The sequence below is a fragment of the Portunus trituberculatus genome, chromosome 14, assembly GCF_017591435.1.
Source record: "Portunus trituberculatus isolate SZX2019 chromosome 14, ASM1759143v1, whole genome shotgun sequence".
Classification (NCBI taxonomy): Eukaryota; Metazoa; Arthropoda; class Malacostraca; order Decapoda; family Portunidae; genus Portunus; species Portunus trituberculatus.
Window position 1 is genome coordinate 20,712,232 of NC_059268.1, and position 12,313 is coordinate 20,724,544.

The 12,313-nt window shown below is 40.4% G+C and overlaps 2 protein-coding genes across 8 annotated transcripts in view; one reads left to right on the forward strand and one right to left on the reverse strand.

Annotated features, from left to right (window-relative positions):
- The first annotated feature begins 107 nt into the window (after positions 1 to 107).
- LOC123503820 (translation initiation factor eIF-2B subunit beta-like) lies at positions 108 to 3,394 on the forward strand. The gene is made up of 8 exons (XM_045253873.1): positions 108 to 229; positions 496 to 582; positions 756 to 852; positions 1,435 to 1,619; positions 1,702 to 1,858; positions 2,031 to 2,225; positions 2,537 to 2,712; positions 2,965 to 3,394. The coding sequence occupies exons 1-8, from the start codon at positions 183 to 185 to the stop codon at positions 3,035 to 3,037; spliced, it is 1,017 nt and encodes a 338-aa protein (XP_045109808.1). The 5' UTR covers positions 108 to 182; the 3' UTR covers positions 3,038 to 3,394.
- Positions 3,395 to 3,482: 88 nt separating this feature from the next.
- The window catches only part of LOC123503815 (ribosomal protein S6 kinase alpha-5-like), a 59,739-nt gene continuing 50,908 nt past the window's right edge, over positions 3,483 to 12,313 (reverse strand). For all 7 annotated transcript variants that reach the window (XM_045253864.1, XM_045253863.1, XM_045253862.1 and 4 more), the window contains 13 exons: positions 10,529 to 10,597; positions 8,392 to 8,610; positions 8,066 to 8,181; positions 7,557 to 7,855; positions 7,231 to 7,381; positions 6,889 to 7,050; positions 6,531 to 6,650; positions 6,115 to 6,336; positions 5,693 to 5,863; positions 5,210 to 5,425; positions 4,954 to 5,104; positions 4,572 to 4,795; positions 3,483 to 4,439 (listed from right to left, as the gene is read on the reverse strand). In XM_045253864.1, the coding sequence (XP_045109799.1) occupies positions 3,744 to 4,439; positions 4,572 to 4,795; positions 4,954 to 5,104; positions 5,210 to 5,425; positions 5,693 to 5,863; positions 6,115 to 6,336; positions 6,531 to 6,650; positions 6,889 to 7,050; positions 7,231 to 7,381; positions 7,557 to 7,855; positions 8,066 to 8,181; positions 8,392 to 8,610; positions 10,529 to 10,568 (2,787 nt within the window). In that variant the 5' untranslated portion in view covers positions 10,569 to 10,597 and the 3' untranslated portion in view covers positions 3,483 to 3,743. The remainder of the gene's footprint in view (positions 4,440 to 4,571; positions 4,796 to 4,953; positions 5,105 to 5,209; positions 5,426 to 5,692; positions 5,864 to 6,114; positions 6,337 to 6,530; positions 6,651 to 6,888; positions 7,051 to 7,230; positions 7,382 to 7,556; positions 7,856 to 8,065; positions 8,182 to 8,391; positions 8,611 to 10,528; positions 10,598 to 12,313) is intronic.

A 12,313-nucleotide genomic window follows, 5' to 3' on the forward strand; every position in this document is an offset into this window, starting at 1 on the left:
CGGAGGGAAAGAAGTAGGTAGGGAAGAAGAAAAGAGGAAGAGAAAAGAGGAGGAAAATGAATAAGAGTAGGAAGAGGCAAGGTAAGAAGAAAAAGAGTAAAATACACAGACACCCCGTTAAGAACAAGACTCAAGGATCATTTCATCATCAGTTATCTTGTGTTTACTTTCCTTCCCTCAGCATGGCACAGCTTTCTGAAAGGGAGTTTATTGACAAGCTGAGGTTCGAGTAAGTATCCTGCGTGACTTGGCACTTAATATGAATCCTACGACAGGTGAATGAACGCAATATTGGCCATTATTAGCTGGACAGTCAGGGTTTCATCACCTCCATCTGCCTTGCCCCCTGTCACTTCTAGGCCATGAATCGCCTTTAATTCCTATCTGTGGGTCTGCGGGCTGTGAGATGAGGGCTTATAGTGCTTCTTTGCTCAGTTTCCAGTTTCACCTAACCATGGAACTTATTGCTTATGTTATACTGGTTTATTTTTGCAGGAAATATGATACAGAGCAAGCTAAGGCAGAGGAAAGCTTGTATCTTATGGAGTGTATAGTTGGCAGTGCTCATTGGAAGACGGGAAGGTGAGTGGCTATGCTTATTTCGTGCCTAGAAGTGAAGATTAATTGGAGAATAACTGATGATTGTTATTATGGAATGCTTAATAGTCTTCATATGTACAATGATAGTCTCTCAGTATCCTTAAACTAATAAAGAGAGTGTTATGGCCTTTTAAAATTATGCTGTGTGTTCTCAGTGATCTCCTCAACTTACTTCGCAATGTGGGCACCTCAGTACAGGCCAAAATGCCATGGGAAACAACACCGTGCAACATGGTGCAACGTGTCATAAAAGTAAGTGCACCAGCCTTTCACTGTCATTGTTGCTGCTTTATCCGTGACTAATGTTTGAACTTTCCACTACTGCATTCTATTATGTCATGAAATTACAGTGCAGTTTTAAACATTACTGAATCTTTCGTGTCCTATGGTAAAGATTTTATTTTTCAGCTGAACAGGTGTTATGGTTTAAGATAAGACATGTTGATTTAAACTTCCAGTAAGTGGAAGGGCATAGTGGCATAGTGGATAAGGTGGTGAGCGTGAGATCGGGCAGACGTCCACGCGTAGGTTCGAATCCCACCATGTACAGCCTTAAAACACTTTGCCATTTGTCGAGTGGTTTAAAGTTACCTACATATCACCATGATACCCAGGTTCTAGGTGGTTACACTCAAGATGAGCTTGGGCGGTGATATGGGTACCACTATAAATAAAATTGCCTGCGCCACTAATGGGCGGAAGCTGAACAGCGCTTCCAATACACTCTTCAAGTGTGCCTACAGGCGCTATAGGCCTTACCGTAAAAAAAAAAAAAAAAAAGAAAAAAAAAGTGTTGAAGTAATTATTATCAGTTTCTTCTATTTTTCCCCACAGATAGTAATTGATGAATACAATACACTGCTTGGAGGAAATCAAGGCGTAGAGTACCCGAGCCTCTCACAGTCCATGCTGGTAGACCCTGCTTGTGGAGATCTCCCAAAATGTACAGAGGTTATTCATGAGCTGCAGGACAGAGTACTCGAGGCCATTGCTGAACAGAAAGCTGAGGTTGAGCAAAGGTACTACCTAATCAAAGAGTGAAGGTAACAGTGACACTAACAGTATTTGTTGCCAGTATTATAATGAATCCTTTTATTTCAGCCAAGAATTAATAGCTGGCCAAGGTGTAAGCAAGATTCACAATGATGAAGTCATCATGACGTGTGGAATGTGTCCGCTGGTCTTGGCCTTCCTCACTAAGGCAGCCAAACAAAGGAAATTCCATGTTTTTGTTGCTGAATGTGCACCAAAATATGATGTAAGATGTTTATGTGGCTTCATCATGTCTGATATGCATAACATTATTTCTGTAGCTGTTTGATATGAATGTCATGAATATGCAGGTTCTGCTACATGTGAAGGTGATGACTTGTTGCAGCTTTATTTATTTTCTTCTGTTCAATGTTCTCAACACATCTTTACTTGTACAGGGTCATCCAATGGCAAAAGCTTTATGTAGTGCTGGAATTCAGACAACACTGATTCAAGACTCAGCAGTGTTCCCCATCATGTCACGGGTCAACAAGGTCATCATTGGCACCAGGACGGTGGTGAGCAATGGAGGCATCAAGACCTTTGTTGGTGCTGCCTCTCTTGCCTCAGCAGCAAAGTTTTATTCTGTTCCTGTAAGTCTTATATGTTAGCCAGTATACTGATACCTTTTTCACTCAGGCAGTATTTAATACATATTCACTGTAACAAGCTGAAAAGGGAAGGTTTCACTAAGTACATATAATTTAATGCACAGAGAAATTCTTTGTGCTACATTCTTTTCCACACCTTTGTTTCATGTACGTTGATGTGTTTTCCTCCTATCTTGAGTGTTAGAAGGTCCTTTCTCAATTGTCAACCTACTGTCAGTTTAGTACTTATATGATATTGAAAATCATGTCATGAGTTATACATTTTGCTTATTATCACAAATCTTCATTTTCAGCTGTATGTGTGCACTCCCACATACAAATTTAGCTTGATGGGTTGTGAAGAAATAAGCCATGAAAGCAGCACTTCCATTATCCCAAAGGGAACAAAGTTTCCACTATCTGTGAATGCTGCACTGACCAAGTTAGACTATGTTCCCCCTGAAAATGTCACCAGCTTCATAACTAACAAGTGAGTGTCTCTTGTTCATATGGATCTCATTCTTTGAAGGTGTGATGTAGTGGATTCATTGGATTTTATTTTATTTGCTTTTCTTTATGTGTCTTGACTTACCTAAGAAGATACAGGAATTTGCCATCTTAATGTTTTATTTATAAGGAATATGAATTACTTACTCAATATATTATTACTTGTTCATCTTGCACATGTACTTACTTTGGTTTAAGTATTCGCTGTTGACCATTTGAATCTCTTTTCTTTCAGTCGAGGCATTGCACCATCCTATGTGTACCGGCAGCTTAGTGAACTTTACCATCCCGCATCTTTTGATTTCTAAGGTAACAGCTTTATTCCTTGCTAATAGACAATAAGGGAAAACACTTGCATAAGAAGACACACCTGACGTTTATACTGTTATGCTGTAGTGTTCTGTCATTTTCCTTTCGTCTTTTATCCTAGAATCATTTTTGCCCATTCTATAAAAATGTTGAAATGAATGTTTGGTGTAGTTTTTGTAACATGTTATTAATAATGCATCTGCTTTCCCTGATGAAGAATATTGCAGCTTTAGCAGTAATGTGACAGCCAATTTAAGTGTCTAGATTGTGCTTTGGTGGGAGGTAAATTTTATGTATCTTGGAATTGTGCAGGTTATGGCAATCCCTTAAAATAAAGAAAATAACTATAGACTGTCCATCCATTGTCTCATTTCTGGACTGACAATCTTGTAAATATAAAGGGACTACTTGAGATAACACATCCCAATTTGTTTTTACACACACACACACACACACACACACACACACACACACATCTCATTTTCAACTTGGTCTTTTGAGATATGTAATAGTGGATTTATTGTAAAGTGCATTTTATTTTGGTATTTTTGGATTGCACAATATAATACATCAGGTCAGTTACATAATATAGTATTCTTGTATATAATAAACTTTTCTCTGATTTTTAAATAGTAAGAGATATAGATAAAATTCTAAAGCTAATCTGGAAAGTTTTTTTTGTAATGCCTAGAAGTTTCTCACTCATCAATCATCAATCACAATAGTATCAAATCTTTTACTTCTAGTGTTTCTACCTTTGAACATGTGTTTGACTATGGTTACATCACCCTCACTCATCTTCTCCAACTTTCTTTTCCGTGAACGTGTTTGTGGTCCGGTAAAGTCACTAGGGAAGAATTTCTGTGAGCTCCCAGAGCTTTTAGAATGTAACACATTCTGTCCCATATCACAACCATCTGTTTGTTTCTTAAATGCAAGGCACTGTTCTTTGTTGTAAGACACCTTAGAAGCACTTAAAGAACTTTCCTCTGGAGGCACACTAGCATTACTCTTAGGTTTAGTTACTGTTTCACCAGTCCTGTTTTCTTTGGGGAAGTCAAAGGATCCATGATCACTACTGCCTGTTGTGGATTTTGATTGTAGGCTTGGTAATGTCAAAACCATGCTTGGAGTTACAGGGAAAGATGTCTCTGAAGGAGAATCTATGCTTGAAAGATAAGCTTTCACTTTTGCTTCTCCAAAGTCAAATATGCTTTCTTCTTTCTTCGGAGTTGCACCTAATGAGGAACTGCAGCGGTCTGACTTGCTTGGTGTGCAAGTGGAGTTAAGGGAAGACGCAGATGAGGTAGAGGAGAGGGATGAGGTAGAAGAATGGCTTCGGGCATCTGTGGAGGATTTCTTGTTCTTTCGGCGCTGAGCAAGTCTTGCATTACTCACGTCCTTGAAAGAATAGTAAATCATCAGCATCACATTCAAACTAATCATCAAAACTTCATCAATGTTAATTACAAAATACCTCTTAGAATAAAGGTTTATGTCTGAATTTTTATTGCAAACTCTAATCAAACTTACCAGTAAGCGAAATCCTTCCCTAGTTGCCATGTGGAATGCATGAAAAGCTTGTTTGACTCCAGCTTCGGCAGAGATTGGTCCAGTGAGTGTGGGCCGAGCACTGAGTATGGTGGGTGTCATGAGGGGAGTTGCCGAAAATAAATAAGGAGGACCTCCCTGAAGCCACTCATCCTGCAACAACTCAGTGATGGTGAGACGCCTTGAAGCATCTACCGTCAACAACCCTGGACGAGAAGGATACCATTAGCACTTCACATTGGTTTCATAACATACATATAACAAGGCTGTCATCTCCAAAAAATGGTGGATAGCCAAGACAAGGCACATGATTTTCACATTTACATTAGATAAGATACGGAGTGATTCAAGCTACAAAACTTACCTTTGATAAGTTTCTTTGCCTGTGAGGAGACAGAGACCCATTCCGGTCCAGACATGTCAAAACTTCCATCCTTTATCCGAGCAATGATTGAGGCTGAGGTGTCGTCTTTACTTCTGGACTGGAATGGAGCTCTCCCTGACAACATTGTGTACTGAAAAGAAATAACACAATATTCATGAATACTATTAACACTTGACAAGATCCTGTGAGCCACATTCACTGACATCGTCCTCTAAAAACTTATTTTTGGACTCACCAGAATCACACCCAGGCTCCACCAGTCACACGTTTCATCATAACCATTTGCTCCCTTCTGCACTGCCTGCCGCAACACTTCAGGCGCTGCATAGTGAAGAGTGAAGCATGGTGTCTTCATGCTGCCGTCCTTCTCCTTGTCAGGCATCAAACGGGCAAACCCAAAATCCACAATCTTGATAACGGAATCTTCAGAGGAATCCTTGAACAAGAGATTCTGTGAAGAAAAATATTTTGGTTAGAATGGTCTCAGAGAAGCATCACAGAAGCATCATGTCTAAATGGAATAAATTCATAGTTTATAAGGGTCATACCAATCTTCTTTCTATTCTCTCATCCTTTCTTTTATCTTCTGTCTGTTCTCAATGCCAACCACTGTTCCAACTTTCTTCTTTCCCACTCCTGTACTTTCCAACATATTCCTTCCTCCTCTCCTATTCCCTTACTTTCCAACACATTCCCTCCCTCTATCCTAACTCTTTACCTCTGGCTTTAGGTCTCTGTGAACGATGCCTTTTCTGTGCATGTAGTGGACTGCTGACACCAAGCTCCTCATGATAACTGAAGCCTTAGCCTCTGTGAACCTCTCATGTTTTCTGATCCTCTGAAGCAATTCCCCACCTCCAAGGAGCTCCATCACAATGTAGGTGTGTGCCTGTGAAAGCAACATAAATGAGACACAGGCAAACTATGATTAAATGCAAGGAAAAGAAAATAATATGATCTTATACTGATTCTTACTTATGTCACTGCCAAATCCAAATAAAATGAATATGTGAGTGATTAAAATTGTAAATAGGTGAGGAAAGCTGTTTGTATGGGAGAGGAATAGTATCAGCATATATAAAAGAAGTTTACGACAAATAATACAGTTTCCAATGATGAAAATCCTAAACAGATGCTCACCTCATCATGGAAAACTTCATGGAGGTTGACAATATTGGAATGTCCTTGGCAAGCCCGGAGTAAATTGATTTCTTGTTGGCAGTCTAATCTTCTTGACACTATCTTGACAGCAAAGTGTTGGCCGGTTGACTTTTGTATGCACTCCCGACAGACACTGAAGCTGCCATCTCCAAGTATGTTATCTTGGAAATCCAGTTCATATTGTTGGAAAAATGGGGAATCCTGAAAAAGGACGTCCATAAGTTACTTCATATATTTATTTTATCACAAGTAGTTTAGTGATTAAATGAGGAAGTATATATAAAAGTATGGACACAAATATAATTCACACTTAATCAAACAGGAATCAAAGGCTTAACAGAGAAGAATTAATACTAGCGATTAAACCAGCTAAATAGTAAAAATTGAGTACTAACCTTAAAGCTACAAGCCAACAGGTTAGTTGTGGAAGGTCTTCTGTCTGGTGACATCTTGAAGAGACTGTCACTGATGACATTGTCGGTGAAGAGAATTGATGGAGCAACGTAAGAGTAGCCCTGAAATGACAAAAAGCAATGGTACCACATTTGAAAGTACACATGCTCATAAAAACACATACAAGCATACGTACAGTCATACATATACTCGATGAAGAGAATTGACGGAGCAAACTAGGAGTAGCCCTGAAATAATGAAGCAATGATCCCATATTTGAAAGAGTACACACTCATAAAAACACATACAAACATACATACATTCATACATATACAATTGAGTCTTATTTTGGGTACTTACGTTGAACATTTTCTCAACATCTGGAGGAACAATTGCTGGAGAATCCTGTGGTATCATTGCAGTGAACTCTTCAGAAAAATTACTAACATCTAACTCATTACTGATTCTTGGTACAAAGGGAGCAGGTACTTTCTTTTGAGCAAGGTCATCCCAATTCAGTTTCTGTTAGGAAAAAGAAATTACCACTTATTACAATCAAACCACATCAATTTGTTTCTAAATGCATCTAAAACTTGCATATTACAAACCACTTAGCCATCAATTAGTTAATCAGTTCATATCACCCATATTGCTGCTAAATTTGTACTACATATGTATTTAGTGAGCAGCCTCAGTACAAACCTTAAAAAATACATGTTGCTTAATCTCTAGTGCATCCTGTGGCCCTCCTCCTAACCGCTGGCGAGGGTCTTTCACAAGGAGTCTTGAAATTAAGTCTCTGACCTCAGGTGATAGATCATTGGGCAAAGGTGGCTGTGTTTTCAGGATTCGTCTGAAGAGAAAACATTCCATTAGAACTTACCATCCAGTTTAATAATACCAAAAAATTATAAATAAGTTTTAATAATGTTCAAATAGTGAAGGTATATTTAACCTGATATTTACTGAGCTATCACATCCTATACCTTTATTCTTCAACCAAACGTTATTACAGTGCAGACCATTACCTTGAAATCTCCTGCTGGTTGTTCTTTTCTCCTTCCACCGTGAAAGGCGAGGCTCCAGTTAACAGTTCATACGTTAACACTCCCACACTCCACCAGTCCACAGCCTGGTCGTGGCCATGTGCTCCACCCTGCACCACCTCAGGGGCCATGTACTCAATTGTGCCACAGAAGGAGTATGCTCTGTGTTCCGTTTCATGGGAGAGGAAGTCCTTGCTGAGGCCAAAGTCTGTCAAAACTATGTGGCCATCTGAGTCCAGGAGGATGTTTTCAAGCTTGATGTCTCGATAGATGATACCAAGCTGCAATGAAAGTCACTCTTTAAACCAAAGATTCAAAACAGTGCTGCATATTCTGTAGATACTAGTATTTTTTTTACCTGAGGATTAAACTTCTCTATATTCTCAAAATAGTTTACCAATTTTCTTTTCTCTTTTTTTTCAAGCATCTTCTTATACCAGATTGGAGTTCTTCCCAATGGTACATAGTGTGAAGTCATTAATGTCACTTACTTTGTGCAAATGTTCAAGGGCAAGGATGACTTCACCAATGTAGAGACGGACTTCATCCTCACGGAACCTTTCTCTCTGGTAAAGGTGAGTGAACAGTTCTCCTCCGCTGACATAGTCTGAACAGGAACACAAGAGATAAAAAGATAAAAAAATATATTCACCATGAGAGAGAGAGAGAGAGAAAACACAAAAATCAGAACATATTCAACTTGAACACTTTAATGATTCATTCCCTCCTTAGACACAATATAGGAACACTGGCTGAAGATGAGAATTTCACCATGAGAGAAGGGAAATACAAACACACAATACATGGTAACACTAACCAAGGATAAGATGGAGTTTGGCATCAGTTTGGAAGGCATAGTGAAGGGTGACCAGGAAGGGACTCTGCCGCACTGCCTCCAGCACCTGCCTCTCTGTCTTGGTGTGCTCTGTTGTCTTCTTCTTCTGTACGATGGTCGCTTTCTTCAGAACCTTCATGGCATATAACTTCCCAGCATCCTTCCCTGATATCTTCCGTACCAGAAACACTTTGCCATAAGCTGAGGAGAGAAGAACCTTGCCTTAACAAAACAAAAGGTGAAGAGTTGAATTTTGCTTTAACTTAACATAAGAATATAAGGAAAACTACAAGGAGCCATCAGGTTTAAGTAGACTGGACGTGGAAGTTGCTGTAAGTTAACCTGTTTTCTGATAGTGAATGCAAACTTCCTACATTATATTACAAGGCACAGTGTATCAATTATCTATCTAGCTGACTGTCTATAACTCTATATCTATCTATCTATATGTCTATTCGAAAGTTGATACTACAACCACAAAAATTTTGGTCTCTCTCTCTCTCTCTCTCTCTACTCATTCACATATAGAAAAAAAATCCTTATGACTTTGTTTTTTCCTGTGTTCACAAGCAGTACTAGTTATGCGCAGTTATGCTAAAGTTGCGCGACTCTGCAAACTGATATCTGTGTGGGCCTCGCGCTTCTTATCAGTAGGTAATGGAAATGCTGCGTTATGTGCATATTAACTACAAATTATAAACATGATAACAGGTCTTATCTAACGTAATTCACCGCTACGTATATCCCTTTTACAAGAACAACTCGCGCAACAATTCCAATAATCCATTAAGCCTTGTATTTTTATGCATGTTTCATGTGGTCGGATTGTCAATGCAAGACAACTTAATCCTATGTGAACCAACACTTAATTTACTCATTAAGTTTCTACGTATTGTTGTCTGATATCTGACTCACGGAGTGTGGAAAGGAAACGCTACATCCCATTTGGTGAGAGTTACTCAGTGGGAAAAATGTTGGGGAAAATACGACACATATTTCCAGAAGAATGGGCAAGACGGCGAGCGAGGAGTGGAGATGAAACTGCTTTCTGTTTGGGCCAACTTTGCTTGGGTGGCGTGGTATAGGGAACAGAGCTAATGACAGGATCAAGTATGGGAATCCTTTGTTGATATACGTATGTACTGTATTATACGTGTATCTATGTTATCCAGTACACACGTATGTATATTTGACTACGTTTCGTTTGAAAATAGTTTAGTAAGAATGATATTTCAATAAGTGGTTCCATTACATGACAGTCTCGCGGTGTAGCTTACCGTGCTGCCCTGCCCGAGCTTTGCCACTGATAACGTTACATTATCACAGTATGATAGTCAGTGGTAAATGATTATAACGAAATCATTCCTAAGTAAACCTCATTACATTATTATAAATAAGTCCTACCTACTGTCCTGTTTCCCAGAGGAAGAACGTCAATACTGGGCAAGGCCTGACATAGCACCGCCAGGATGCCGGCCGCCGGGCTGCTCCCATCAGACACTTTCCAGGAAGACCACCTCACGGGAAAGCTCACTTTTCTCCGGAAGTTAGCCTTTTCCTTGGAACAAGTTAATAGTCTATCGCTTCTTTTTCCCTGATATGAAGAGGTGACAGGGAAATACGTATTTGAATTTCCGCCAAGACGCACGCTGACGGCCTTCACCCGGTGCGTAGGTGACTGCTCGGTGCTGGCGGAAGCGCGTTCACTTTGGGGAATACTATCTTTGTGTCTGAGCAGTTATTAATACTTACTACAAGAACCGTTCTAAGAAGCAACAAATAAATCCACCATGCCACCCACCCACCCACCCACACACACACACACACACACACGAATAATAGAGGCAACCTAGCAAGAAGAAAAGTGACCAATCAAATAGAATGTGTTAACAAAGTAATCCGGCACAAAAGAGTGAACAAGAGTGGCGAAATGATAGCGCAAAAAGCCTAGACAAAGAGAACTCAACGTAACAAGGAAACTTCATGCCAGCTGTTGCCAGGATGACATCAGGAGTGGTAGGTAGCGGAGGTCACTGGACATCTGCCAGCATACCGCGACTTCCTCTACAACAACAACAACAGGGAAAAATAAAGCAAGGAAAAAATAGCGGTGTCTTACCTCCGGTCCCTAAAACTTTGAGCAGTTCGAAGTGAGCCATATCCACGCGGCCCTTCCCCGTAAGGTTAACTGAAAAGAGAACAACGTTTTAATATTCAGACCTGTTACATCTTATTACTAAAACTACTATTACTACTACTAATGAGGTTACAACTCCTGTTAATGCTGTTGAAAGCTATTTTTATTAAATATTGCAATTATTATCATTACTATTATTACTATCTGTAGTAGAAATAGTAGTAGTAATAGTAATAGTGCCACAAAACAACAATAGCATAAAAAATGATAGCAAGAACAACAAGAACATTTGAAAACATCATCATAACATCACTATCGTCTTTGTCCCGCGGCACACAATGACATTTTAAGTCTGGTCAGCACCCAAGACAACAAAGCACACAAATACGTAAGAGGCGGCGTAGTCTGGGGCGGCGCGTGTGAGAGGCGCGGGCGATGAAGAGCAGCTTTTGTGAGGCTGGGGGGGGCGTGGGTGAGAAGCCCGTGCGTCGCCGCGAGCCTGGCAATGATGCTGCCTTACTCAACACAAAGATCACCACTCTAACAACTAACATACGAATGAGTGTAATATATATTTGATTAATCTAACCTCTCTCGTACGCCATATACACTTTCTAGTCACAAGAGTAAATATAGAACGAATATATGTTAAGTTCTTGATACTCAAACATACACAATGACACTCAACACAAAGATCACCACTACAACACCTAATATACGAATGAGTGTAATACATATTTGATTAATCTAACCTCTCTCGTACACCATATACAATTTCTAATCACAAGAGTAAATCCAGAACGAAAATATGTTAAGTTCTCCTTGATACTCATACATACAAAATGACAAGAGGACACCAATCGCACAAAGGAAAGGAGGTTGGTGTCCTTGTTTGGCGTCTGTATCAGCAGGTGTTTTACTAGGTCATCTTCCCATACTACCACCACTCAAACCCTCACCAACAAACATTCCCCACAACTTGTGTATCACTGCCACACATTACTTATTGCACTCTTTCCTGAATGTGCGGTGGAGCATTTCAGCCGTTACTTTCTCTATAAGTATATTCATGACTAGTGTAAAACGATGAAAACTTAATGGGGTTTGTGGGAGCTTGGATACATAGGGATCTTTTGTTACGGGGTACATCGCGTGCACTCTGCCATCAGGGTTCGCGTTCTGGCTTGTGACAAGGCGACCTCGATCGTACTGAATTCTTGACCCACTTTCCCGACCCCTTGGTATTCTGCATCTCCTACGCTCTGGTCATGAGGTGGCGGAGGAAGGGTGAGTCCTCATCATAAGTCGGGGGGAGTCCCTACCCGCTGAAGATCCTCAAAGTTTTTCCCCCGTCAGAATAACCAGCGTGCATGCCAATGAACAGCTTGCAGGATTCACTGAGAAACGTTACCCTCAACATTGCTCCCTGTGCGCTAGGCATTTCCGCTTCCTGAAAGGCCATTACTTGTATGGGAGGGGAATTCAGCACGTAAACTTTACATCCTGTCTTGACCGAGAGCGACAAGAACTCATCCAGATTCCTGAGCGTTCGTGGCGCTTAGGACTTTTAGTTGTAATGACGAGACGGCTGGCATGGGACACTGTTGCGAGACAGATTAATCGAAGCAAACAAAGACAAGAAGGACGGAGAGCGGGAAGTAGGTTAATATCAAGGACAACCTCCCCCAACACCCACCGCTGTGGTGACATGCACCGCCACTGCTGCTACCTGCCTGCTTGCCTGCCTGCCGCTCCTCCCCTCATCCA

Excerpts from the sequence above, each read along its gene's own strand:
- LOC123503820 (XM_045253873.1), top strand. The coding sequence starts at position 183 with ATGGCACAGCTTTCTGAAAGGGAGTTTATTGACAAGCTGAGGTTCGA. Across the intron at positions 1,620-1,701 it reads AAAGCTGAGGTTGAGCAAAG|CCAAGAATTAATAGCTGGCC; the intron begins GTACTACCTAAT and ends CTTTTATTTCAG. Across the intron at positions 2,226-2,536 it reads CAAAGTTTTATTCTGTTCCT|CTGTATGTGTGCACTCCCAC; the intron begins GTAAGTCTTATA and ends CTTCATTTTCAG.